The sequence below is a fragment of the Eretmochelys imbricata genome, chromosome 16 (assembly GCF_965152235.1).
Source record: "Eretmochelys imbricata isolate rEreImb1 chromosome 16, rEreImb1.hap1, whole genome shotgun sequence".
In the NCBI taxonomy this organism is placed as follows: domain Eukaryota; kingdom Metazoa; phylum Chordata; order Testudines; family Cheloniidae; genus Eretmochelys; species Eretmochelys imbricata.
Window position 1 is genome coordinate 2,486,093 of NC_135587.1, and position 24,232 is coordinate 2,510,324.

General features: G+C 45.3%; 1 protein-coding gene across 6 annotated transcripts in view; it reads left to right on the plus strand.

Annotated features, from left to right (window-relative positions):
• PNPLA7 (patatin like domain 7, lysophospholipase) overlaps positions 1 to 24,232 on the plus strand; it is a 428,589-nt gene that overhangs the window by 48,045 nt on the left and 356,312 nt on the right. For all 6 annotated transcript variants that reach the window (XM_077836180.1, XM_077836185.1, XM_077836179.1 and 3 more), the window contains one exon: positions 23,629 to 23,757. In XM_077836180.1, coding sequence (XP_077692306.1) covers positions 23,629 to 23,757 — 129 coding nt within the window. The remainder of the gene's footprint in view (positions 1 to 23,628; positions 23,758 to 24,232) is intronic.

Sequence of the window (24,232 nt, forward strand, 5' to 3'; positions counted from 1 at the left end):
AACAGAAGGATTTTACTGAGGTCACTAACAATGCGTCCAGGGTTAGTAATACTATAACCCAAGCTATTTCATTCAGAGGTAGCCCACCTACACTCTGGAGCATTTTTCAGGGTTGTTTGTATTTTGAAGGATCTTGTGGTTCTCTTTGTTAAGTGGATTTGCAGAACTGGATCCAAATGACGTTGCTGGCTAAAGTAGTTTTGATTTAATAGGGAAAAAAGCAAACCCTTAAACAGTTTCCAGGTCACAAAGAGGAAGACTGTTAGCAAGGGCCTCCATATAGGGGTGGTGGTGGCAGTGGGGAGCCCTGGAAAGTAAGGTGCGGTGGGAATCCTTCCTTCCAGCAGCATAGAAGTAAGGTAAGACTTTCTCTGTAATGTAGCATGAATCCAAAGTTAACATTGGAGGTTTTGTGTTGGAAGCACAAGATGGTCCAGTATAATCCATATTGACCTGTGTAAAAGGTACAAGGTACTTCTGAATTGTGAAGCGAGTCAGGCTCCATGGCCTGCTGATGCTTATTCCAAGTATATTGCCTTCAATTTATGTTTGAATCATTTAAACAACCCAGTAATGTTTAAACCTCACTTTGGAAACCAACAAAACTAAGCGGGATCAGTGGAAAAAGGGGTGGCCCTCACACCCTGGGCCAGCACAGATATGTGGCATTAGGGACTGAGACAGAGCTCTGCCTAGTGGGATCCTCTGCCTTGATTTAATTCTCCACGTGGCTTGGGATGGGATATCAAGGGGAACATAAGAATGGCCCTAGTGGGTCAGACCAAGGGTCCATCTAGCCCAGTATCCTGTCTTCTGACAGTGGCCAGTGCCAGGTGCCCCAGAGGGAATGACTAGAACAGGTAATCATCAAGTGATCCATTCCCTGTCACCCATTCCCAGATTCTGGCAAACAGAGGCTAGGGACACCGTTCCTGCCCACCTATCCTCCATGAATGTATCTAGTTCTTTTTTGAAACTTGTTATGGTCTTGGCCTTCACAACATCCTCTGGCAAGGAGTTCCACAGGTTGACTGTGCGTTGTGTGAAGAAATACTTCCTTTTATTTGTTTTAAACTGGCTGCCTATTCATTTCTTTTGGTGACCCCTAGTGCTTGTGTTATGAGAAGTAGTAAACAACACTTCCTTATCTACTTTCTCTACACCAGTCATGATTTTATAGACCTCAATCATATCTCCCCTTAGTCATCTCTTTTCCAAGCTGAAAAGTCCCAGTCTTATTAATATCTCCTCATATGGAAGCCGTTCCATACCCCCATTAATTTTTGTTGCCCTTTTCTGAACCTTTTCCAATTCCAGTATATCTTTTTTTGAGATGGGACGACCACATCTGCACACAGTATTCAAGATGAGGGTGTATCATGGGTTTATATAGAGGCAACATGATATTTTCTGTCCTATTCTCTATCCCTTTCTTAATTATTCCTAGCATTCAGTTTGCTTTTTTGACTACTGCTGCACATTGAGTGGGTGCTTTCAGAGAACTATCTAGAATGACTCCAAGATCTCTTTCTTGAGTGGTAACAGCTAATTTAGACCCCATAATTTTATATGTATAGTTGGGATTATGCTTTCCAATGTGCATTACTTTGCATTGATCAACATTAAACTTCATCTGCCATTTTGTTGCCCAGTCACCCAGTTTTGAGAGATCCTGTTGCAGCTCTTCGCAGTCTGCCAGGGTCTTAACTATCTTTAGTAATTTTGTATCATCTGCAAATTTTAGCACCTCGCTGTTTACGCCTTTTTCCAGATCGTTTATGAACATGTTGAATAGTACTGGTCCCAGAACAGACCCCTGGGGGCCACCACTATTTACCTCTCTCCATTCTGAAAGCTGACCATTTATACCTAATCTTTGTTTCCTATCTTTCAACCAGTTACCAATCCATGAAAGCACCTTCCCTCTTATCTCGTGGCAGCTTACTTTGTGTAAGAGCCTTTGGTGAGGGATCTTGTCAAAGGCTTTCTGAAAATCTAAGTACACTGTATCCACTGGATCACCTTGGTCCACATGCTTTTTGACCGCCTCAAAGAATTCTAGTAGATTGGTGAGGCATGATTTCCCTTTACTAAAACCATGTTGACTCTTCCTCAACAAATTGTGTTCATCTATATGTCTGACAATTTTGTTCTTTATTATAGTTTTAACCAGTTTGCCCAGTACTGAAGTCAGGCTTACAGGCCTGTAATTGCTGGGATCGCCTCTAGAGCCCTTTTTGAAAAAATTGGCATCACATTAGCTATCCTCCAGTCATCTGGTACAGAAGCTGATTTAAATGATACATTACAGACTACAGGTAGTAGTTAAACTCCATCCTAATTCAGTCATCCCCTTGCCACCCACTATCCTGATTGCCTCTCTTGATGGAGCGGAGCCCCCTTCTGGTTGGGATGAAAGTGGGAGAGATGCTGGATACCCAGAAAAGGGAAACATTCTGATCCCAGTAATTCAGCAAACAATAATAGTTTTGTGGCTGCTCTCCAGGGAACGTGCTTATGGACTTATTGATCTTTTTTGTTAATTCTGAAGTATTTTCTCAGTCCTGCATTAGTCCTTTTGTAAACCTTTCCCTAGCAACACAGACTTATCATGTGCTTGTTGTTAATTTTGCTGCTAATTACCCAGTAACCGTCAAAGAACAGAATGTTTCCTGGGAGCTGATGGCTCAAGGGGAAACCAGATTAAACCCAGTGAACTGTCTTGTGTCAAGGTGGCTGTTGCCATTGTAAGTTCCAGTTTTTGGTTTTGTTTCTGGTATTTGTGCGTCTGTGCATAGTATCATGTGACTCATGTTTGATACCGCTTCAGCCAGTTACCAAGGCATTAACAGTGTTAATGCCTAGTACAGTAGCCAGTTAGTACTGTTTTTCAATAGCCAATTTTAGTTATTGATGGGCTCCTGCTAACAGGGAGGAATGGGCTCTCTAGATCCAGCTGTACTGATGATCATGAGTGGAAACTAAGCTGTGATTAGGAAAATTCCTGTTGGAGCATTGATTTTAATATTCGCTTAACTAGCGAGAGAGAGACCCTCTGTGTGAGGTTCTGTGGGGACTAGAACCTGGAGCTGCAAGGTGCGGGACGACTGATATCACGCCACTACATGACAGCTGTGATAGGGCTGTATGCATTATTGTGTAGACCCTATGGAAATAAACACCACCTCAGAAGGCCGGACAGACAGCTTCTCTTGTGGCTGCTGTTTGGTTCAGGTGTGCTATTTAAGCCCAAGAGGAGATCCAGGAAGTGTCCATCCAATGAGGTGGACACCCCAGCAGTTGTAGCAATGGGCCTGTCTCTTGGCTCGCCCTTGGACTCATGGCTCCTGACTCCAGCTCTGTCCCTCAGCACTGTTTCTGGCCTCTGAGTACCACTGCTGTGTCCACTAGGCACAAACCCTGGTCATAACAGTCTGTGGCTGTGTGGATATATGTCTTTCTGTGGGGTTCTTTGTTTCCTAGCTGCTCTTAATCTTATCCTGGTATCTTTCATGTAACTTGACTTGTATGTGCCATAATGGCTGATGACTGATCATGCTGTTGAATCACTCACTCAGCTCACTGTATCATATGAACAAAACCCTTAATTTAATGCCAGGCTCTAGCAATCAGTCTCTCTTGATCTGTTCATTAATTTTACAGCATGTGGAGATGAGGCCCTATCCTAATGTCAGCAGATTTACTAATAGTTAAATGCTGATAAGAATAGATTTTTATTAACTAAGTGAAGTAGGAATGAAAAAATTAAGTAATGATTCATGAGCTGAAAATGTATTGTGTGCTGAGCAGGTCATGAATAATTGACTGTTTTTTAGAATCTATCTACGTACCTTTTTCTCTTGCTAATCAAATATTAACACTTAGATGGGTGGCATTTTCCAGACTGCTAGTCCAATGCATATTTTACGTAGTGCCACATTTGTCCTGATCCCAATGGGCTTGACAAACTACATACGGATACCACCAAAATGTAGCTGGCTTTTGGGGAGAGGACAGACCACAGTATGCTGTAAAACAGTGAGCAAGAGAGGAATTACTAGCCACGGGCAAATCCCTACTGTAATCAAAAAGTGCTATGCTACTGTTCACACTGGATACAAGGATTATCTTTTCAGGTCTCTCTGAAAGATTCTCTCTTGCCTGCCCCCACTCCACTTATGCTCACTAAACCACATGACACTCATTTTATCTAAGAAGGTTGAAAAGATGAGTCAACCCTGCTGAGGTTTGAACCTGTGGTTTCAAATAATTGTTCTGGGTACTTTTTGAAGTCTCAGGTTTATACTGCAAAATTGCCTATTTTTCATACACATAAATAAATATGGTAGCAGAAAAGTTATTGACAAAGATAGGAGTAGTTAACATTCCACAAGAATGACTTAGAGAAGGGTGAGAAATCTGATGAGGGTTGGAGCAGAGGGTGGCTGTGTCACGGAGTCACCGGGCAGTGCTCTGGGACTACTCCTGACGAAGGCCTTGGAGCATTCAGCATTCGCTTTTCACACTGTGTGCTGCAGGAGGTCATCTAGTCCAACCCCCTGCCCAAAGCAGGACCAATCCCCAATTTTTGCCCCAGATGCCTAAATGGCCCCCTTAAGGATTGAACTCACAACCCTGGGTTTAGCAGGCCAATGCTCAAACCACTGAGCTATCCCTCCTAAAATAGAATAAGAATATGGATTACTTCAGAATTACTTTTTTCTATTATTTCTTAAGTTTACTACAAGGAAAGGAAACCCCTTGAACAAAGCAAAAAACAGTCTTAAGTAGAGATGTACAGATAACATGGAAATTACTGAGAGAATCTCCAGAAGCGGGTTGACCTGCCAGAGAACTTAAGAGCAGATAGCTGGATAACTGCACTGCTTATTAACCTGAAACCTCCTAGGTGTGTTTGCGGCTGGGTGTTCTGGACTGGGCTTGAGTGGTTTTTGAGGGGAGAGCGGGAGGTACTGGGAGGATTAAGCGTTTTAAAATGTTTAACTCTAACACCCCCCCCCCCCCCCGACTTCAAATGAAGAAAGTAAAGCCTGATTCACCACCAAATGGTTCAGGTACCAAGAATGTGAAATACATTGCGCTGTCTGCCAAAAACCAAGCTGCTAATTGAGGGTATCCCTGGGATTCTCCACAGGTGAAGAAATGCCAGAAGGTTATTGTTTTAAGGCCAGCTACTGAAATGGGCAGCCATGTTCACTCTCGTGCCCGGTTCAGGCTGGGCAGAGACGGAAATACGAAGTATGAAAGGTCTGTTTGAGGAATCCCATTGCTCCAAGTCCATCCCAATAATCCGACCAAGCCAGTCACAATGCCGCCTGCAGCCTGTAGCTGGATTTGAAGGACACCAGTTCAGTGGGGTTGTTGCTATTTAGATTTTCACAGAGTATGTACATCAATAAAACCTTGCCCAGCCTCTCAAGAGCCCGTACCCCCACTCAGAGCTCTCGCCCCCTCGTGCACCCCAACCCCATTTTGTGAGCACTCACCATACAGTTTCTTTACCCAGATGTGGCCCTTGGGCCAAAAAGTTGGCCCACCCCTGGTCTAATCTACTTTTGTTGCAGTTTTAATAGTGTAGAAATTTGTTAGCTGCTAAATGTGAAGTTGTTTTGTATGACGCTTTTTGTTGATGGGAACATTCTGTGCAAGTCTGAGAAAAGTAGTAAAAAAAAATTTCTTTTTTGAGTGGTGGACGAAAGGAGAGAAGGAACAAGGAAACGGAACAATTTCTATGCTCAGAAATTTTGTATTTGCACTGTGTGTGTCTGCAAATTCTGCCCAGCTTGCTGGAAAGGTGTTTTTGAAGGTACTTCCTCCATACACACAATACTTGCTGTGTATAGTACTAGGGCTTCAGATCTTGTTATAATTTGGAACGTGCTGGTCTTTATTTTGCTCTTTCTTCTTTTCACTATTATTTATTATTTATCTGTATTATCATAGTGCCTGGGAGCCCTGGTCCTGGCCTAGGACCCCATTATCCCAGGCAGTCCCTGCCCCAAAGAGTTTTCTATCAAAGTATATGACAAGAGACAACAGGTAGAGAAGACAGACTGGAGAGGTACAAGGAAACAATGAGACTGTATTAATCAGGATGATAGGCAGTAGTCTCACACCAGCAGCCTGACTGTTGTCTAGTTTTTTGTAGGTATTTCAGTCTGTCATTGTTGAAGTCTTTTTAAATAAAATTATAGCCTGTCTCTGTGGGGCCCTTCAATGCATAATCCTTGCATCTGAAAATCAGCTTTATATTAATCCTCAGAGAAATACCCTAAGGCCTGGTCTACACTGCAGGGTTAGGTCGAATTTAGCTGCTTTAGGTCGATTTAAAAATGACTGCGTCCACACAACCAATCCCGTTCCGTCGACCTAAAGGGCTCTTAAAGTCAACTTCTGTGCTCCTCCTCGATGAGGGGAGTAGTGCTAAAATTGACCTTGCTGGGTTGAATTTGGGGTAGTGCGGACGCAGATTGACTGTATTGGCCTCTGGGAGCTATCCCAGATTGCTCCATTGTGACTGCTCTGGACAGCACTTTGAACTCCAATGCACTAGCTAGGTACACAGGAAAAGCCCCAGGAACTTTTGAATTTCATTTCCTGTTTGAGCGTGGCGAACTCAGCAGCACTCAGCAGCACAGGTGACCATACAGTCTCCCCAGAATCGCAAACGAGCTCCAGCATGGACCGAAAGGGAGACACTGGGATCTGATTGCTGTATGGGGAGAAGCATCTGTGCAGGCTGAACTCTGATCAGAAAGAAGAAATACTAATATATATGCCAAAATCGCACTGGGCATGATGGACAGAGGCTACAACAGGGACACACAGCAGTGCCATGTGAAAGTCAAGGAGCTCAAGCAAGCCTACCAAAAGACAAAGGAGGCAAACGGTTACACCGGGTCAGACCCCATACATGCCACTTCTATGATCAGCTGCATGGCATTCTAGGGGGGGACAGTAACACTATCCCACCACTGTCGTGGACACCCGCTGCGGGGGGAGTCTCACACAACAGGGAAGAGGATTTCGGGGATGAGGAAGAGGAGAGGAGAGGAGAATGCGCAGCAGGCAAGCGGTGAATCCGTTCTCCTTGGCAGCCAGGACGTTTTCATCACCCTGGAGCCAATACCCTCCCAAGGCGGGATCCCCGACCCTGAAGCCGGAGAAGGCACCTCTGGTGAGTGCACATTTGTAACTACAATACAGGGTTTAAAAGCAATTGTGTTTAATGTTTGATTTGCCCTGAAGAATTGGGATGCTCTCCTGGAGGCACTCTGAAAGCCTTTGCAGAAGGTTTCTGGGGACGGCTGCCTTATTTCATCCTCCACGGTAGGACACTTTGCCACGCCAAGCCAGTAGCAAGTATTTTGCAGCACAAAGCATGGCAGCGAATGGTCCTGGGTTTTGGTTGCATTCAAGCAACATTCGGTCTATATCTTTCTGTGTTAGCCTCAGTAGAGTGTTATCATTCACGGTCACCTGGTTGAAATAGGGGAATTTTTGTAAGGGAACAGTAAAAGGACCCCGTTCATGCTGGGCTGTTTGCGCTTGGCTAAAACGGATCATCCCAGAGAATAGCCACGTGGCGGGGGGGAGGGGTGAAGGGATAGTCTTGGAGAATAGCCACACGGTGGGGTGGGGGTAGGTGTGTGCTGCACATCCACCCAAAAACTGTAGCCCTTCCTTTGAAATGTGAAACCCAACCCATTGCTTGCTCTGGGAAAGAAGGGCGCTGCAGTTTGAAAACAGGTTATGAAGGCTTAAGAAGCCAACCCCATGTACCAAAAGGCCTACCATGGCTGACTGGAAACCAAATTCTTTTGCCCAGCTGTGTGTAATGTGTCACCATAACGGCAGGCGCTCAATATAAAAGGCAAAATGCGACCTTGTACCTGAAGCACATGTGCTGTCTACTGTGAAAGAGTCTCCCTTTTGGTCTCAGAAATATATCATCTGAAATTTTACTCTCCCTTTTTATCTCCCCCAGGTGCAAATGTTTCTACGCTCCCCCTATCATCTCCTTCCCAGAGGTTATCGCAGATTAGAAGGCAAAAAAAACGCACTCGTGATGACATGTTGAGGCTAATTGGGGAGCAAACGAACATGATGAAGCGTCTGTTGGAGCTGCAGGAAAGCCAACAAGAGCACAGACCCCTGCTGCATCCACTGTATAACCGCATGCACTCCTCCCCAAGTTTCATATCCGCCTCACCCAGATGCCCAAGAACGCTGGGGGGAAGGCTCCGGGCACCCAGCCACTCCACTCCAGAGGATGGCCCAAGCAACAGAAGGCTGTCATTCAAACAGTTTGTTTATTGTAGCCACACTACAAATCAATGTGGCCTTGTCCTTCCCTCCTCCCCCACCCCCCGGGCTACCTTGTCCGTTATGTCATTTTTTTTTTTAATAAAGAATGCATGGTTTCAAAACAATAGTTACTTTATTTCAAAGGGGAAGGGTGGTTCGCTTACAGGGAATTAAAATCAACAAAGGGGGTGGGTTTGCATCAAGGAGAAACACACACAACTAGTCCATGTCTAGTTGGCAGCCGGTGTCAAGTGGAGTGCCCCAGGGGTCGGTCCTGGGGCCGGTTTTGTTCAATATCTTCATAAATGATCTGGAGGATGGTGTGGATTGCACTCTCAGCAAATTTGCGGATGATACTAAACTGGGAGGAGTGGTAGATACGCTGGAGGGCACGGATAGGATACAGAGGGACCTAGACAAATTGGAGGATTGGGCCAAAAGAAATCTGATGAGGTTCAATAAGGATAAGTGCAGGGTCCTGCACTTAGGACGGAAGAACCCAATGCACAGCTACAGACTAGGGACTGAATGGCTAGGCAGCAGTTCTGCGGAAAAGGACCTAGGGGTGACAGTGGACGAGAAGCTGGATATGAGTCAGCAGTGTGCCCTTGTTGCCAAGAAGGCCAATGGCATTTTGGGATGTATAAGTAGGGGCATAGCGAGCAGATCGAGGGACGTGATCGTCCCCCTTTATTCGACATTGGTGAGGCCTCATCTGGAGTACTGTGTCCAGGTTTGGGCCCCACAGTACAAGAAGGATGTGGATAAATTGGAGAGAGTCCAGCGAAGGGCAACAAAAATGATTAGGGATCTGGAACACATGACTTATGAGGAGAGGCTGAGGGAACTGGGATTGTTTAGTCTGCGGAAGAGAAGAATGAGGGGGGATTTGATAGCTGCTTTCAACTACCTGAGAGGTGATTCCAGAGAGGATGGTTCTAGACTATTCTCGGTGGTGGAAGAGGACAGGACAAGGAGTAATGGTCTCAAGTTGCAGTGGGGGAGGTTTAGGTTGGATATTAGGAAAAACTTTTTCACTAGGAGGGTGGTGAAACACTGGAATGCGTTGCCTAGGGAGGTGGTGGAATGTCCTTCCTTAGAAGTTTTTAAGGTCAGGCTTGACAAAGCCCTGGCTGGGATGATTTAATTGGGGATGGGTCCTGCTTTTGAGCAGGGGGTTGGACTAGATGACCTCCTGAGGTCCCTTCCAACCCTGATATTCTATGATTCTGTGATTCTAACTGTCACACCGAAGCCTGGCCAGTCGTGAAACTGGTTCTCAAAGTCTCTCTGATGCTCAGCGCACCTTGCTGTGCTCTTCTAATTGTCCTGATGTCTGCCTGCTCAAAATTGGATGACAGGCTATTTGCCTCAACCTCCCACCCTGCCATCAACGTCTCCTCCTTACTCTCACAGATATTATGGAGCACACAGCAAGCAGCAATAACAGTGGGAATGTTGGTTTCGTTGAGGTCTGACCTAGTCAGCAAACAGCGCCAGCGAGCTTTTAAACATCCAAAGGCACATTCTACCACCATTCTGCACTTGCTCAGCCTATAGTTGAACTGCTCCTTACTACTGTCCAGGCTGCCTATGGAAGGCTTCATGAGCCATGGGAGCAAGGGGTAGGCTGGGTCCCCAAGGATAACTATTGGCATTTCAATATCCCCAATGCTAATTTTCTGGTCTGGGAAGTAAGTCCCTTCTTGCAGGTGTTCAAACAGCCCGGAGTTCCTAAATATGTGAGTGTCATGCACCTTTCTTGGCCATCCCACGTTGATGTCTGAAACTGAAGATTTCTTGGACAGATGTCACGATATGCTTCTACAGGCACAAGGTTCTGAAGATTCAGAGCAGGCTGTGCAGCAGAGACAGGAGGACGGTGAAGAAATTTGGCAACATGTGACCTCCAGAAGAAGAAAGGGGAGCGTCCATGTACCAGCAACGCAGATACAGGTAAGTAACCGTTTTCATGTTCTCTCCACAGGTACCATTGCGGGGAATGGCCCAGATGATACGTCTGGGGGAAGGGAGCAGAAGGAGACTCCACCAGTTGAAAGGCATGAGATGCACTGTCTTAAGGTTGGGGGTTCCACGACCACCACTCCCAAGAGAAGGAGGCGGGTGGTGGTGGTCGGGGACTCTCTCCTCAAGGAGACTGAGTCATCTATCTGCCGCCCTAACCGGGAAAACAGAGAAGTCTGCTGCTTGCCAGGGGCTAAGATTCATGATGTGACGGAGAGACTGCCGAGACTCATCAAGCCCTCGGACCGCTACCCCTTCCTGCTTTTCCACGTGGGCACCAATGATACTGCCAAGAATGACCTTGAGCGGATCACTGCAGACTTCGTGACTCTGGGAAGGAGGATAAAGGAGTATGAGGCTCAAGTGGTGTTCTTGTCCATCCTCCCTGTGGAAGGAAAAGGCCAGGGTAGGGATCGTTGAATCGTGGAAGTCAATGAATGGCTACACAGGTGGTGTCAGAGAGAAGGCTTTGGATTCTTTGACCATGGGATGGTGTTCGAAGAAGGAGGAGTGCTAGGCAGAGACGGACTCCACTTAACGAACAGAGGGAAGAGCATCTTTGCGAGCAGGCTGGCTAACCTAGTGAGGAGGGCTTTAAACTAGGTTCACCGGGGGAAGGAGACCAAAGCCCTGAGGTAAGTGGGGAAGCGGGATACCGGGAGGAAGCACGAGCAGGAGCGTGTGAGAGGGGAGGGCTCCTGCCTCCTACTGAGAATGAGGGGCGATCAGCGGGTTATCTCAAGTGCCTATATACAAATGCACAAAGCCTGGGAAACAAGCAGGGAGAACTGGAGGTCCTGGCAAAGTCAGGGAATAATGATGTGATTGGAATAACAGAGACTTGGTGGGATAACTTGCATTACTGGAGTACTGTCATGGATGGCTATAAACTGTTCAGGAAGGACAGGCAGGGTAGAAAAGGTGGGGGAGTTGCACTGTATGTAAGGGAGCAGTATGACTGCTCAGAGCTCAAGTATGAAACTGCAGAAAAACCTGAGAGTCTCTGGATTAAGTTTAGAAGTGTGAGCAACAAGGGTGATGTCGTGGTGGGAGTCTGCTGTAGACCACCGGACCAGGGGGATGAAGTGGACGAGGCTTTCTTCCGGCAACTCGCAGAAGCTACTAGATCGCAGGCCCTGGTTCTCATGGGCGACTTCAATCACCCTGATATCTTCTGGGAGAGCAATACAGCGGTGCACAGGCAATCCAGGAAGTTTTTGGAAAGTGTAGGGGACAATTTCCTGGTGCCAGTGCTGGAGGAACCAACTAGGGGCAGAGCTCTTCTTGACCTGCTGGTCACAAACGGGGAAGAATTAGTAGGGAAAACAAAAGTGGATGGGAACCTGGGAGGCAGTGACCATGAGCTGGTCGAGTTCAGGATCCTGACACAAGGAAGAAAGGAAAGCAGCAGAATACGGACCCTGGACTTCAGAAAAGCAGACTTTGACTCACTCAGGGAACTGATGGGCAAGATCCCCTGGGAGAATAACATGAGGGAAAAAGAGTCCAGGAGAGCTGGCTGTATTTTAAAGAATCCTTATTGAGGTTATAGGGACAAACCATCCCGATGTGTAGAAAGAATAGTAAATATGGCAGGTGACCAACTTGGCTTAACAGTGAAATCCTTTCTGATCTTAAACACAAAAAAAAAGGCTTACAAGAAGTGGAAGATTTGACAAATGACCAGGGAAGAGTATAAAAATATTGCTCGGGCATGCAGGAGTGAAATCAGGAAGGCTAAATCACACCTGGAGTTGCAGCTAGCGAGGGATGTTAAGAGTAAGAAGAAGGGTTTCTTCAGGTATGTTGACAATAAGAAGAAAGCCAAGAAAAGTGTGGGCCCCTTACTGAATGAGGAAGCCAACCTAGTGACAGAGGATGTGAAGAAAGCTAATGTACTCAATGCTTTTTTTGCCTCTGTCTTCACGAACAAGGTCAGCTCCCAGACTACTGCACTGGGCAGCACAGCATGGGGAGGAGGTGACCAGCCCTCTGTGAAGGAAGAAGTGGTTCGGGACTATTTAGAAAAACTGGACGTGCACAAGTCCATGAGGCTGGATGCGTTGCATCCGAGAGTGCTAAAGGAATTGGCAGATGTGATTGCAGAGCCATTGGCCATTATCTTTGAAAACTCATGGCGATCGGGGGAAGTCCCAGACAACTGGAAAAAGGCTACTGTAGTGCCCATCTTTAAAAAAGGGAAGAAGGAGGATCCTGGGAACTACAGGCCAGTCAGCCTCACCTCAGTCCCTGGACAAATCATGGAGCATGTCCTCAAGGACTCAATTCTGAAGCACTTAGAGGAGAGGAAGGTGATCAGGAACAGTCAGCATGGATTCACCAAAGGCAAGTCATGCCTGACTAATCTAATTGCCTTCTATGATGAGATAACGGGTTCTGTGGATGAAGGAAAAGCAGTGGACGTGTTATTCCTCGACTTTAGCAAAGCTTTTGACACGATCTCCCACAGTATTCTTGTCAGCAAGTTAAAGTAGTATGGGCTGGATGGATGCACTACAAGGTGGGTAGAAAGTTGGCTAGATTGTCGAGCTCAGTGGGTAGTGATCAATGGCTCTATGTCTAGTTGGCAGCCGGTATCAAGTGGAGTGCCCCAAGGGTCGGTCCTTGGGCCGGTTTTGTTCAATATGTTCATTAATGATCTGGAGGATGGTGTGGATTGCACCCTCAGCAAGTTTGCGGATGACACTAAACTGGGAGGAGTGTTAGATACGCTGGAGGGTAGGGATAGGATACAGAAAGACATAGACAAATGGGAGGATTGGGCCAAAAGAAATCTGATGAGGTTCAACAAGGAGAAGTGCAGAGTCCTGCACTTAGGACGGAAGAATCCCATGCACCGCTACAGACTAGTGACCGAATGGCTAGGCAGCAGTTCTGCAGAGAAGGACCTAGGGGTTACAGTGGACGAGAAGCTGGATATGAGTCAACAGTGTGCCCTTGTTGCCAAGAAGGCCAATGGCATTTTGGGCTGTATAAGTAGGGGCATAGCCAGCAGATCGAGGGACATGATCGTTCCCCTCTATTCGACATTGGTGAGGCCTCATCTGGAGTACTGTGTCCAGTTTTGGGCCCCACACTACAAGAAGGATGTGGATAAATTGGAAAGAGTCCAGCGAAGGGCAACAAAAATGATTAGGGATCTGGAACACATGACTTATGAGGAGAGGCTGAGGGAACTGGGATTGTTTAGTCTGCAGAAGAGAAGAATGAGGGGGGATTTGATAGCTGCTTTTAAGTACCTGAAAGGTGGATCCAAAGACAATGGATCTAGACTATTCTCAGTGATAGCAGAGGACAGGACAAGGAGTAATGGTCTCAAGTTGCAGTGTGGGAGATTTAGGTTGGATATTAGGAAAAACTTTTTCACTAGGAGGGTGGTGAAACACTGGAATGCATTACCTAGGGAGGTGGTGGAATCCCCTTCCTTAGAAGTTTTTAAGGTCAGGCTTGACAAAGCCCTGGCTGGGATGATTTTAGTTGGGATTGGTCCTGCTCTGGCCAGGGGGTTGGACTGGATGGCCTCCAGAGGTCCCTTCCAACTATAAAAAGAAAAGGAGTACTTGTGGTACCTTAGAGACTAACCAATTTATTTGAGCATAAGCTTTCGTGAGCTACAGCTCACTTCATTGGATGCATACTGTGGAAACTGCAGAAGACATTATATATACAGAGACCATGAAACAATACCTCCTCTGAAACCTTCCAACTATGTTATTCTATGATTCTATGTCGGTGAAACGTCCATTGTGATCCACCAGTGCTTGCAGCACCATTGAGAAGTACCCCTTGCAGTTCACGTACTGGTTGGCAAGGTGGTCTGGTGCTAAGATAGGGATATTCGTTCTATCGCCCCACCACAGTTAGGGAACCCCATTGCAGCAAAGCTGTCCGATATGACCTGCACATTTCCCAGAGTCCCTACCCTTGATAGGAGCAACTCAGTGGTTGCGTTGGCTACTTGGATCACAGCAGCCCCCACAGTAGACTTGCCCGCTCCAAATTGATTCCCGACTGACTGGTAGCAGTCAGGCGTTGCAAGCTTCCACAGGGCTATTGCCACTCGCCTCTCAACTGTCAGGGGAGCTCTCAGCTTGGTATTCCTCCTCTTCAGGGTTAGGGAAAGCAACTCACAGAGTTCCAGGAAAGTGGCCTTATGCATGTGAAAGTTTCGCAGCCACTGTGAATCGTCCCATACCCGCAACACTGTGCGGTCCCACCAGTCTGTGTTTGTTTGCCTGGCCCAGAATTGACGTTCCACTGGATCAGCCAGCCCTACTGCCGCCATGATGTCTCAATTGCCACAGCCCATGCTTTCAGGAACATCTGTGTCCATGTTCTTCTCAAAATCCTCTTCATGCTGGCGTCTCATAGCCCAGTTCTGCATATACTCCAGAATAATGTGTGAGGTGTTTACAATGCTCACAACAGCAGCGGTAACAGTGAGCTGAGTGGGCTCCATGCTTGCCATGGTATTGCGCCTGCATGGGGTAACCCAGGAAAAAAGGCGCAAAATGATTGTCTGCTGTTGCTTTCACAGGGGGGAGGGGCAACTGATGACATGTACCCGAAATCATCTGTGACAATGTTTTTGCCCCACCAGGCATTGGGAGCTTAACCCAGAATTCCAATGAGCAGCAGAGACTGCGGGAACTGTAGCTACCCAGAGTGCACCGCTCTGTAAGTCAATGCTAGCGACCTTAGTGAGGACGCACTCCGCTGACTTAATGCGCTTAGTGGGGACATACGCAATCGACTTTATAAAATTGATTTCTAAAAATTGATTTCTATAAAATCGACCTAATTTCGTAGTGTAGACATACCCTAAAATAAAAGGGCCTTACTGCCTGAGCTCAAGGAAGCAACAGGGTCAGGAGGTTTTGTTCTATCCTTGAGCCTCTCATGGACTCACTCTGTGGCTGTGGGTGGGCAAGCACTTCATCTCTCTGTGCTGCTGTTTTCTCAGCTGTATAATTCTGACCTGCCTTGCAGAGGGACGTGTGGGAGTCCGTGAATGGTTGTCTGCTATCAGTCATTGGACAAAATAACATAACTCTTGCAGCCCTTCCATTTCTAGTGGAGGAGAGTCCTTTCCCAGAAGTGTGCCTCCATTTTGGATTGTGGCAACATCCAAACCCGGAAAGTCTGTTTTTTGAGTTAATGCTTTTTTTAAAAGTTAAAATAAAGCTAAATATAAAGCTACTAGAACTTTTTCCAGAAGAGAAAGGTGAGCCTGTGAGGGGACATACAGGGACTGGTGCACTTTTCCAGGCTCCAATTGAACCCTTATGAAGATTCTGAAAGTTTGGTTAATTAGTTTTAATTTTCTGTTGTGTTCTAGCTCTTTTGGGCTCCAACTGGGACTGGAGCTTCCAAAATGTCATGCAAGACTTATTGTGGGGGTACGTATGTCCTGACTGGGGGTATGAAGTGCCATAGATCTCATGACAGAGCCCTGGATGAACAGCCATATGTTTTGGGTGCTTTTCCAGCCTTCAAAATTATGTCCACTATTAGTTTTATAATTGTAATAATAACGTTTACTTAAAAGCTCCTTCATGTAGCTTTGTAAATTTACATGGTATTTTACAAACACATACACGCACATTCTCTGCCCTGGAAAATTTGCAATATTAGCAAGATAAGGCAAATAAAAGAGGAATAAGCAATGACTTCCCTATATGGCAAGCTGGAGTGTAAAGCTACAGCGCACTAGCTTGTCATAAGAATGGCCATGGTGGGTCAGACCAAAGGTCTGTCATCTGCTACCACTGAGAACAGTTTAGATCCATCCTCTTTGGAACCCCCTTTCAGGTAGTTGAAAGCAGCTATCAGATCCCCCCCCTCATTCTTCTCTTCCGCAGACTAAACAATCCCAGTTCCCTCAGCCTCTCTTCATAAATCATGTGCTCCAGCCCCCTAATCATTTTTGTTGCCCTCCGTTGGACTCTTTCCAATTTTCCACATCCTTCTTGTAGTGTGGGGTCCAAAACTGGACACACTACTCCAGATGAGGCCTCACCAGTGTTGAATAGAGGGGAATGAACACGTCTCTCGATCTGCTGGCAATGCCCCTACGTATACATCCCAAAATGCCATTGGCCTTCTTGGCAAGAAGGGCACACTGTTGACGCTCATCCAGCTTCTCATCCACTGTAACCCCTAGGTCCTTTTCTGTAGAACTGCTGCCTGGCTATTCGGTCCCCAATCTGTAGCAGTGCATGGGATTCTTCCGTCCTAAGTGCAGGACTCTGCACTTGTCGTTGTTGAACCTAATCAGATTTCTTTTGGCCCAATCCTCTAATTTGTCTAGGTGCCTCTTTATCCTATCCCTACCCTCCAGCGTATCTACCACTCCTCCCAGTTTAGTGTCATCTGCAAACTTGCTGAGGGTGCAATCCACACCATCCTCCAGATCATTATTGAACAAAATTGGCCCTAGGACCGACCCTTGGGGCACTCCGCTTGATACTGGCTGCCAACTAGACATGGAACCATTGATCACTACCCGTTGAGCCCAACGATCTAGCCAGCTTTCTGTCCATCTTATAATCCATTCATCCATTGGTATTCTTTCTGCAATTCGTGATGGTTTGTTTCTGCGCCCTCAATAAGGCTTCTTTAAAATACAGCCGGCTCTCCTTGCTCCATCATAGAATGTCAGGATTGGAAGGTCATCTCATCCAACCCCCTGCTCAAAGCTGGACCAATCTTCAGTTTTGCCCCCGATCCCTAAATGGCCCCCTCAAGGATTGAACTCTCAACCCTGGGTTTAGCAGGCCAATCTCAAACCACAGTGCTATCCCTCCCCCGAGCTATCCCTCCCTCATATTTGCTTCCCAGAGGATCCTGCCCATCAGTTCCCTGAGGGAGTCTAAGGCTGCTTTTCTGAAGTCCAGGGTCTGTATTTTGCTGCTCTCCTTTCTTCCTTTTGTGAGGATCCTGAACTCAACCATCTCATGGTCACTGCTGTCTAGGTTGCCACCCACTTGTACTTCCTCTACCAATTCTTCCCTGTTTGTAAGCAGCAGGTCAAGAGGAGCACGGCCCCTAGTCGCTTGCTCCAGCACTTGTACAAGAAAGTTGTTCCAATGCTCTCCAAAAACTTCCTGGATTGTCTGTGCATTGCCATATTACTCTCCCAGCAGATGTCAGGGTGATTGAAGTCCCCCTTTAGTATCAGGGCTTGTGATCTGGAAGCTTCAGTTAGTTGTCTGAAGAAAGCCTCGTGTACCTCATCCTTCTGATCCGGTGGTCTATAGCAGACACCCAGCATGACATCACCCTTGTTGCTCTCACCTCTAAACTTAACCCAAAGACTCTCAACAGGCTTTTCTCCTGTTTCAAACTGGAGCTCTGAGCAATCATAGTGCTCTCTTACATACAGTGCAACTCCTCCACCTTTCCTCCTGTACCTGTCCTTCCTGAACAGTTTATACCCATCCATAACAGTGCTCTAGTCATGTGAACTGCCCCACCAAGTTTCTGTTATTCCAATCATGTCATAGTTCCTCGATTGTGCCAGGACTTCCAATTCTTCCTGCTTGTTTCCCAGGCTTCTTGCATTCGTATACATGCACATAACATAGCTAGCCGATTGCCCTACTTTCTCAGTATGAATCAGGAGGCTTCCCGTCTTGTACTTTCTTCACACGAGTCATGATTTTATAACCCTCTATCATATCCCCCCTTAGTTGTCTCTTTTCCAAGCTGAAAAGTGCGAGTCTTATTAATCTCTCCTCATATGGCAGCTGTTCCATACCCCTAGTAATTTTTTTTGCCATTTTCTGAATCTTTTCCAATTCCAATATATCTTTTTTGAGATGGGGCGACCACATCTGCACACAGTATTCAAAATGTGGGCATACCATAGATTTATATAGCAGCAGTATGACATTTTCTGTCTCATTATCTATCCCTTTCTTAATGATTCCCAACATTCTGTTCACTTTTTTGACTGCTGCTGCACATTGAGTGGATGTTTTCAGAGAACTATCCACAATGACTCTAAGATCTTTCTTGAGTGGTAACAGCTAATTTAGACCTCATCGTTTTATATGTGTAGTTGGGATTATGTTTTCCAATGTGCATTACTTTGCATTTATCAATATTGAATTTCATCTGCCATTTTGTTGACTAGTCACCCTGTGCACCAAATAGCTATATAGGAAAGCCTGGAGTTAGTTTTTGTAGAGACTAAGTTTGAGATGGCACAGAGCCATCCAAGACAGGACAAAAAGTGAGAATTTGGGGCTAAAAGGGTTCTTGTATCCTGCATATAAGGGTAGCAGTTGGAAGAGTGGGAGCAGCTGAAGTCTCAGAATGCTGAGTAACACCAGTAGATAAGGAAAGAAGAGAGTTTGATGAAGCATTAAACATGATGTGGAATGAATGAGATCTCCCAATTCTCCGTTCACCTACTAACCAAAGTCCCAGAAACCAGGAGAGAACAGAAAAGGAGAAATGTGATCAGCAGACAGATCAAAAGATTAGGGGATAGAGAGGTGACCCTTGGATTTAGCTTGGTGGTCCCTTGTGCTCTTGATTAGGATGGCTGTGGTGGGGTGGAGAGGGTGGAAGCCAGACTGGAGAGGGTAATCCCAGCAGAAAGAATAGAAAGGATACTCCAGGATTTTGAAGATGGAAGAGAAGAGAGCATTACCACTCCAAATGGGAGAAACGAAAAATCCCACCACTCCACTTAATGAAAAGTTTATTGAAATCCATTTCAGAAATGTTTTATCGCATTCCAGGTCCACTTGGGAGGCCTCAACTACTTGTGTTTTGCTGTCACATTTGTAACCACAACAAATACTTCCCGTCAACAGTGCTTCAGGGAACATGCAATTACTCTGCAGGTGACAGAACAATATGGAGAGAAACTCTTATCCCCAACTAGAACAAACAGTTCCCATTTGTTTAAAAAAAAAAAAAAAAAAGAGGAGGGGGGGAATGAGGTGCTCACTGCTGAATCTGTCCTGAAAGGCAGTCCCTAAAGAGTTCCCTGTATGTAATTATAATAAACTGATTGAAGTTACAGTTTAAACAGTGTTCTCAGTGCTGTTGATTACATTACAATGTGCTTGAGAGAACTGACAAGTCTGAGAACATTTTCCTCTGTTCTTCCTTTGAAGCAGCTTTTAGTACGTTCTGGCCAGTTACACAGTACAGCCTGCTTTTGAGGTTTTCGAAAATCAAGCTCCTCTCATCATGCTGATTAGTGTTTAAAAAGGAAAATTGGACCCAGGATAAATGGAAGGCTGGAAATGTCACAGTTATTCTTCTCTTAAGTGCCCTGCTGGATTTAGTGTCCTCTGCTCCTTTTTGTATTGTAATCTTTAGAGTAGGATTTTCTCAGAGGTCCTTAAACTCTGTTCTGAAAGAACATGTCTACACAGTATTTTAAAAAAAAAAAGACGCGTGCTAGTGAGTCTCGGAGCCAAGGTCAACTGACTTTGGTTTGCAGGCCTGACGCTGTGGGGTTAAAAATACTGTATAGATGTTCAGGCTTGGGCTGGAACCTGGGCTCTGATTCCCGGTGGGGAGGGAGAGTCTCTAGGCACATCTACACTGCAATTAGACACCCACGGCTAGCCCATGCCAGCTCACTGGGCTCGGGCTAAGGGGCTGCTTAATTGCGGAGTAGATATTCAGGCTTGGCTGCAGCCTGAGCTCTGAGACCCTCCCACCTTGAAGGGTCCTAGAGCCCAGGCTCCAGCAACGCGTGAGCGTCTACGCTGTCATTTTCAGAGTGAGCCCAACCAGCTCAGTTGAAGTTCAGAATCGAACATCTGAAGGCGATCTGTAACCCAATCCTTGGTCTTTTGAATTACTACTATGTAACATTTTATAAAGTTAATTATAAATCTTTATTGAAGAGAATTATTTTTATCCAGCAACTAATTTCCCCACCCATTTGCTTTAGGATCTGGTGGAAAATACAGTTGGTAAACAGTACAGGGACCTGTATCTTTAAAAAGCAAAGAGTGTAATTTTACTTTTTTCTAAAACAGTTTGCGTGGGAGTAGATGAAAAGCAGAATAATCTCGTTAGGTAGGAGCAGACTTTTAGAGGCTGGCTTTAAAGTGATGTATAAAAGGAAGGAACACTGAGCCCTTTTTGATTTATGTAAAAAGTCCTAAAAGGCTATGTGTGGTGTCCTTGAAATTCTTTTTAAGAAGCCATGCAATTCCAGGGCACAGACTGAGTAGATATTCAGAATTATAGACTGCACTCAAAACTGTCCATAGCCTTTTTACTTTTTATAATATCATTCAGTACAACACCAGAGGTACGAACTGACTGGTCAACCACACACCTCATTTGGAACCGGAAGTATGCAGTCAGGCAGGGGAAACACACACACTCACAAAAAGCAAATACTGTACAGAACAGTACTGTGTTAAACGTAAACTACCAGGAAAAAAAAAAGGGTGGGAGGAGTTAAAACAAAACAAAAGAACAACCCTAAAGTTTGGTCAGAGTTACAAACATTTCAGAGTTGCGAACAACGTCCATTCCTGAGGTGTCCGTAACTCTGAGGTTCTGCTGTACAACACCAGTATAATCCAGAGATACAGTTCATTTGATCTTGCTGTCCAAGTCCTGTGCTTTTCTTCGTCCAGGCTTCCAGCTGTACTGATTTTACTAAGAATCCGTCAACTTTCTTTTCTAGAGAGGTGATAGCAGTGCAGAAAGTAACTTGTCTAGTGTTTTTATTCATCATTCCTTGGGCAGAAAATTCCTCTGAGTCAGTGTCAGTGGGTGCACCTGACTGCATAGTGCTGTGGGAGGCCCTGGGTTGATTACCACTTACAGTATTACTTGTATGGAGCATGGATGGCATCTCCACATTCAGTGTCCTGCAGATTTTATGTAGTTGCTTTGTATTGCACAATGGAAGAAAATGTAAACCCTTATGATGATTGAGTAAGCAAGAACTCCAGTTTGTTCTTGCATTAGCTTCCTGCTTAGGCTCCATCCCATAAAAGATTCTCCCCATTCCTCCATTTTTTTTCTGCTAGTTTTTTTTTAATCTTGGAAATAGCTAAATCAGGTCTTCATTTTCCTGGATTTTTAGGAGGACTCTACAGAGGACTGACATGCGCTTTCTCAGCACTCAGGGAAGTGGGGGAGCAGGGGCACTGAATCTTTTGCAATGAAAGCTTTTCTCCCAAGTGTTTAGCAAGAGTTTGAGTTAAACAGACATTAAGAAGAAAAACCCAAACAAAAAACAATCTAAAAATCTGTAGCCACATTTCCTGTCTTGTGATGTCATTCTGTTGGTTCTCCAGTCCTCCAGCAAAAACAGGGAGGTCTAGACCTGATGTTTCTCATGTGAAGAACTGGGGTTTTTAAAAAGAATGTTTCACACCTTCCTTTTATTGAAGATAAAAAGTGTAAAAGGGAACAATCCTACAATTAAAAATATAAGCCTAGCTTCAGAATTTCTCCCCTCCTTTAAGATATGCAGGCAGGTCTCTGTCTTCCCTATCTATTACACCTTGGTTCCAGAAGGGTAAAAGTTCTCCACACATCTTGAAGGTCTTTTGGTCACTGTTGCTTTCCCATCCACTGCCCCTGTAGCTCTTAGGATCTAGCCACATCTGGAATAGTGGAAGTAGCAGATTAGTCTGTTTCTGCAGACTGTGCGAATCCATAGATTGCCATGGCAGCAAATATGCTAAGTGGAGGTTGTGACCTTAAGCTCCCTGAATTCACACCCTAGACTTTATTGTAGTAATATTTGCGCAGAATATGCCTTGTGAGGTATCATTTAAAAACTAACAACACACTGTTTGTTAAAATTCTTGTGTAATGTATGTATGACTAGTGTATTGAGTTATGAACACAAGCTGAAATTATGACTAAAATATATTTGCAAGACAAGTCTGAGGAGGGGTAAACCTGTTTTTCAAAGACACAGGACAAGCAGATGCCTCTAGCCAGGTGTCATCAAAGTTGATTGGCCATCACCTGTTAAGTGGCCATTCTTTTGCAAAGAAGGGGGCAGGAAGAGATTGATTTGCATTTTAGCAAACAACAAAATGGAACCTCTTTCACCCAAGACTCCAAGGCTCCTTTTTCACAGCTGGAATGAACTTTATCCCAGGGTAACCCTCAGGAAAATACATTTCATCTCTCTCTTTCTCCTAAGAAAAGGAACCAACCCTTTGATTCTTGGGGGAGATTCTAATCTGGGAATTTAGTTAGCTATATTGGAATGTGTGGTAAGGTTTTACCTTGAACCAAGTCTAGCTTGTTAAGTTTTAGCTACTAGGAAACGTTTTATCTTTATTTTTCTTACAACCATTTCTGACTTTAATGCCTTATACCTGTACTCACTTGAAACCTATTTCTTTGTAGTTAAAGAAACTTGTTTTATTTTTAATCTAAACAAATTCAGTGTTGTTTAAACCAAACTGTTTGCTACTTTAACTGGAGTTACCAAACCTTTGAACGTTGACCCTTTACAGACCTTTAATATCTAAACTTCCCAGGAGAGAGCTGGATGGTGCAGAACACACACTTCTTGGGAAAACTGAGGACTTGGAGTGTATTGGTTGGTGTCACCCTGCAGGGTGTCACCCTGTAATTAAGACTGGTGGAAGCCAGAGTGGGCTGGAGTGTTGCTGACAGGCTGCTGGGGTCAGAGTTGTTGGATCAGGGCTGCAGCTACATACAGACACTCGGAGTGACCTGCGTTCTGGCAGGCTGTTTGTGAGTGGCCCAAGTTGGGAGCTACAATAGCAAAGCATTGTGCGGCACGCAGGTTTGCAGTGCAGGTGGTAACAAAATCTCTCACTGATCAGGAATGCACCCCAGAATGTTACAGAGGGCAGCATAGATTAATAGACCTGCCAAAAGGCCTTTTCTCAACCTCTTTGGAGAGCTGGAGTATCAATTTGACCTTAATTCTGAAACCTGGCTTTCTCCGTAGCATTACAGAATCAGTAAACCAGCAGATTCATCTACTTGATGGTGAACTACACTGTGGGGATTTCTCATTTCTCCTACCCCCTTCCTAGGCAAATGAAGTTGACCCTGTGAATGCTGTTGGCCATGCTGATCTCTTACATTCCCGACTGGCCAATCCATGGAGTATAGGAGCACATCTTTCTCTTGTGGCCAGAGAATTAGGATGGTGTGTGTCAAAGGAAAAAGTGGTGTAATGTCATTAGGAAGAATTGAGGCAGGTGGACAGTGGTACAAGAGGGAACAAATAGTATACTCATTTCTCTAATGCTTTTTTAATAGGGTCACCCTGCTCCATATAAAACAGTTTCAGCCCGAGCAGGAACACCATCCACTATATTGCGACTTCCAGCCAGTGTTTTTCAGGATGTTTTCCAGAAGTACCCTGAAACTCTTGTCAGAGTGGTACAGGTAAGACTGATATGTAGTTTGTTTTTATTAAATGTAGTATCCGTCTTTCCTTTAAAAGTGTTTTCCCTATCCAGTCAGCTAGTCCATCCTTCTGCTGGTGCAGAATTGTTCTCCCTAGCATATTCTCAGGGTTTTGTCCAATATTTAAGTATCCCAAGTGAGGGGGCTGCCACCACATATCTAAGGAGATTATCGCACCTTCTGATTGATCTTTACATTAGGTGGAGATGAGGGAAATATAAATGTGTCTCGTCTTAATTTAATCACATTATACCCTCCCTTGGACCAACGTACCGAAGTTTCCTTCCCCCTTGAGACCAGATTCTGCCTTCAGAAATATGGAGCTCCTGTTACTGTCCATGGGGGCTGCCTCTGCCCATCAAAGAGCAGAATTTGGCCCTAGATATTTACTGATCAGACATCTACAAACTCTGAACTGAGGTAGCAGTGGGTACTTGAAATAAGTTCTAATCTT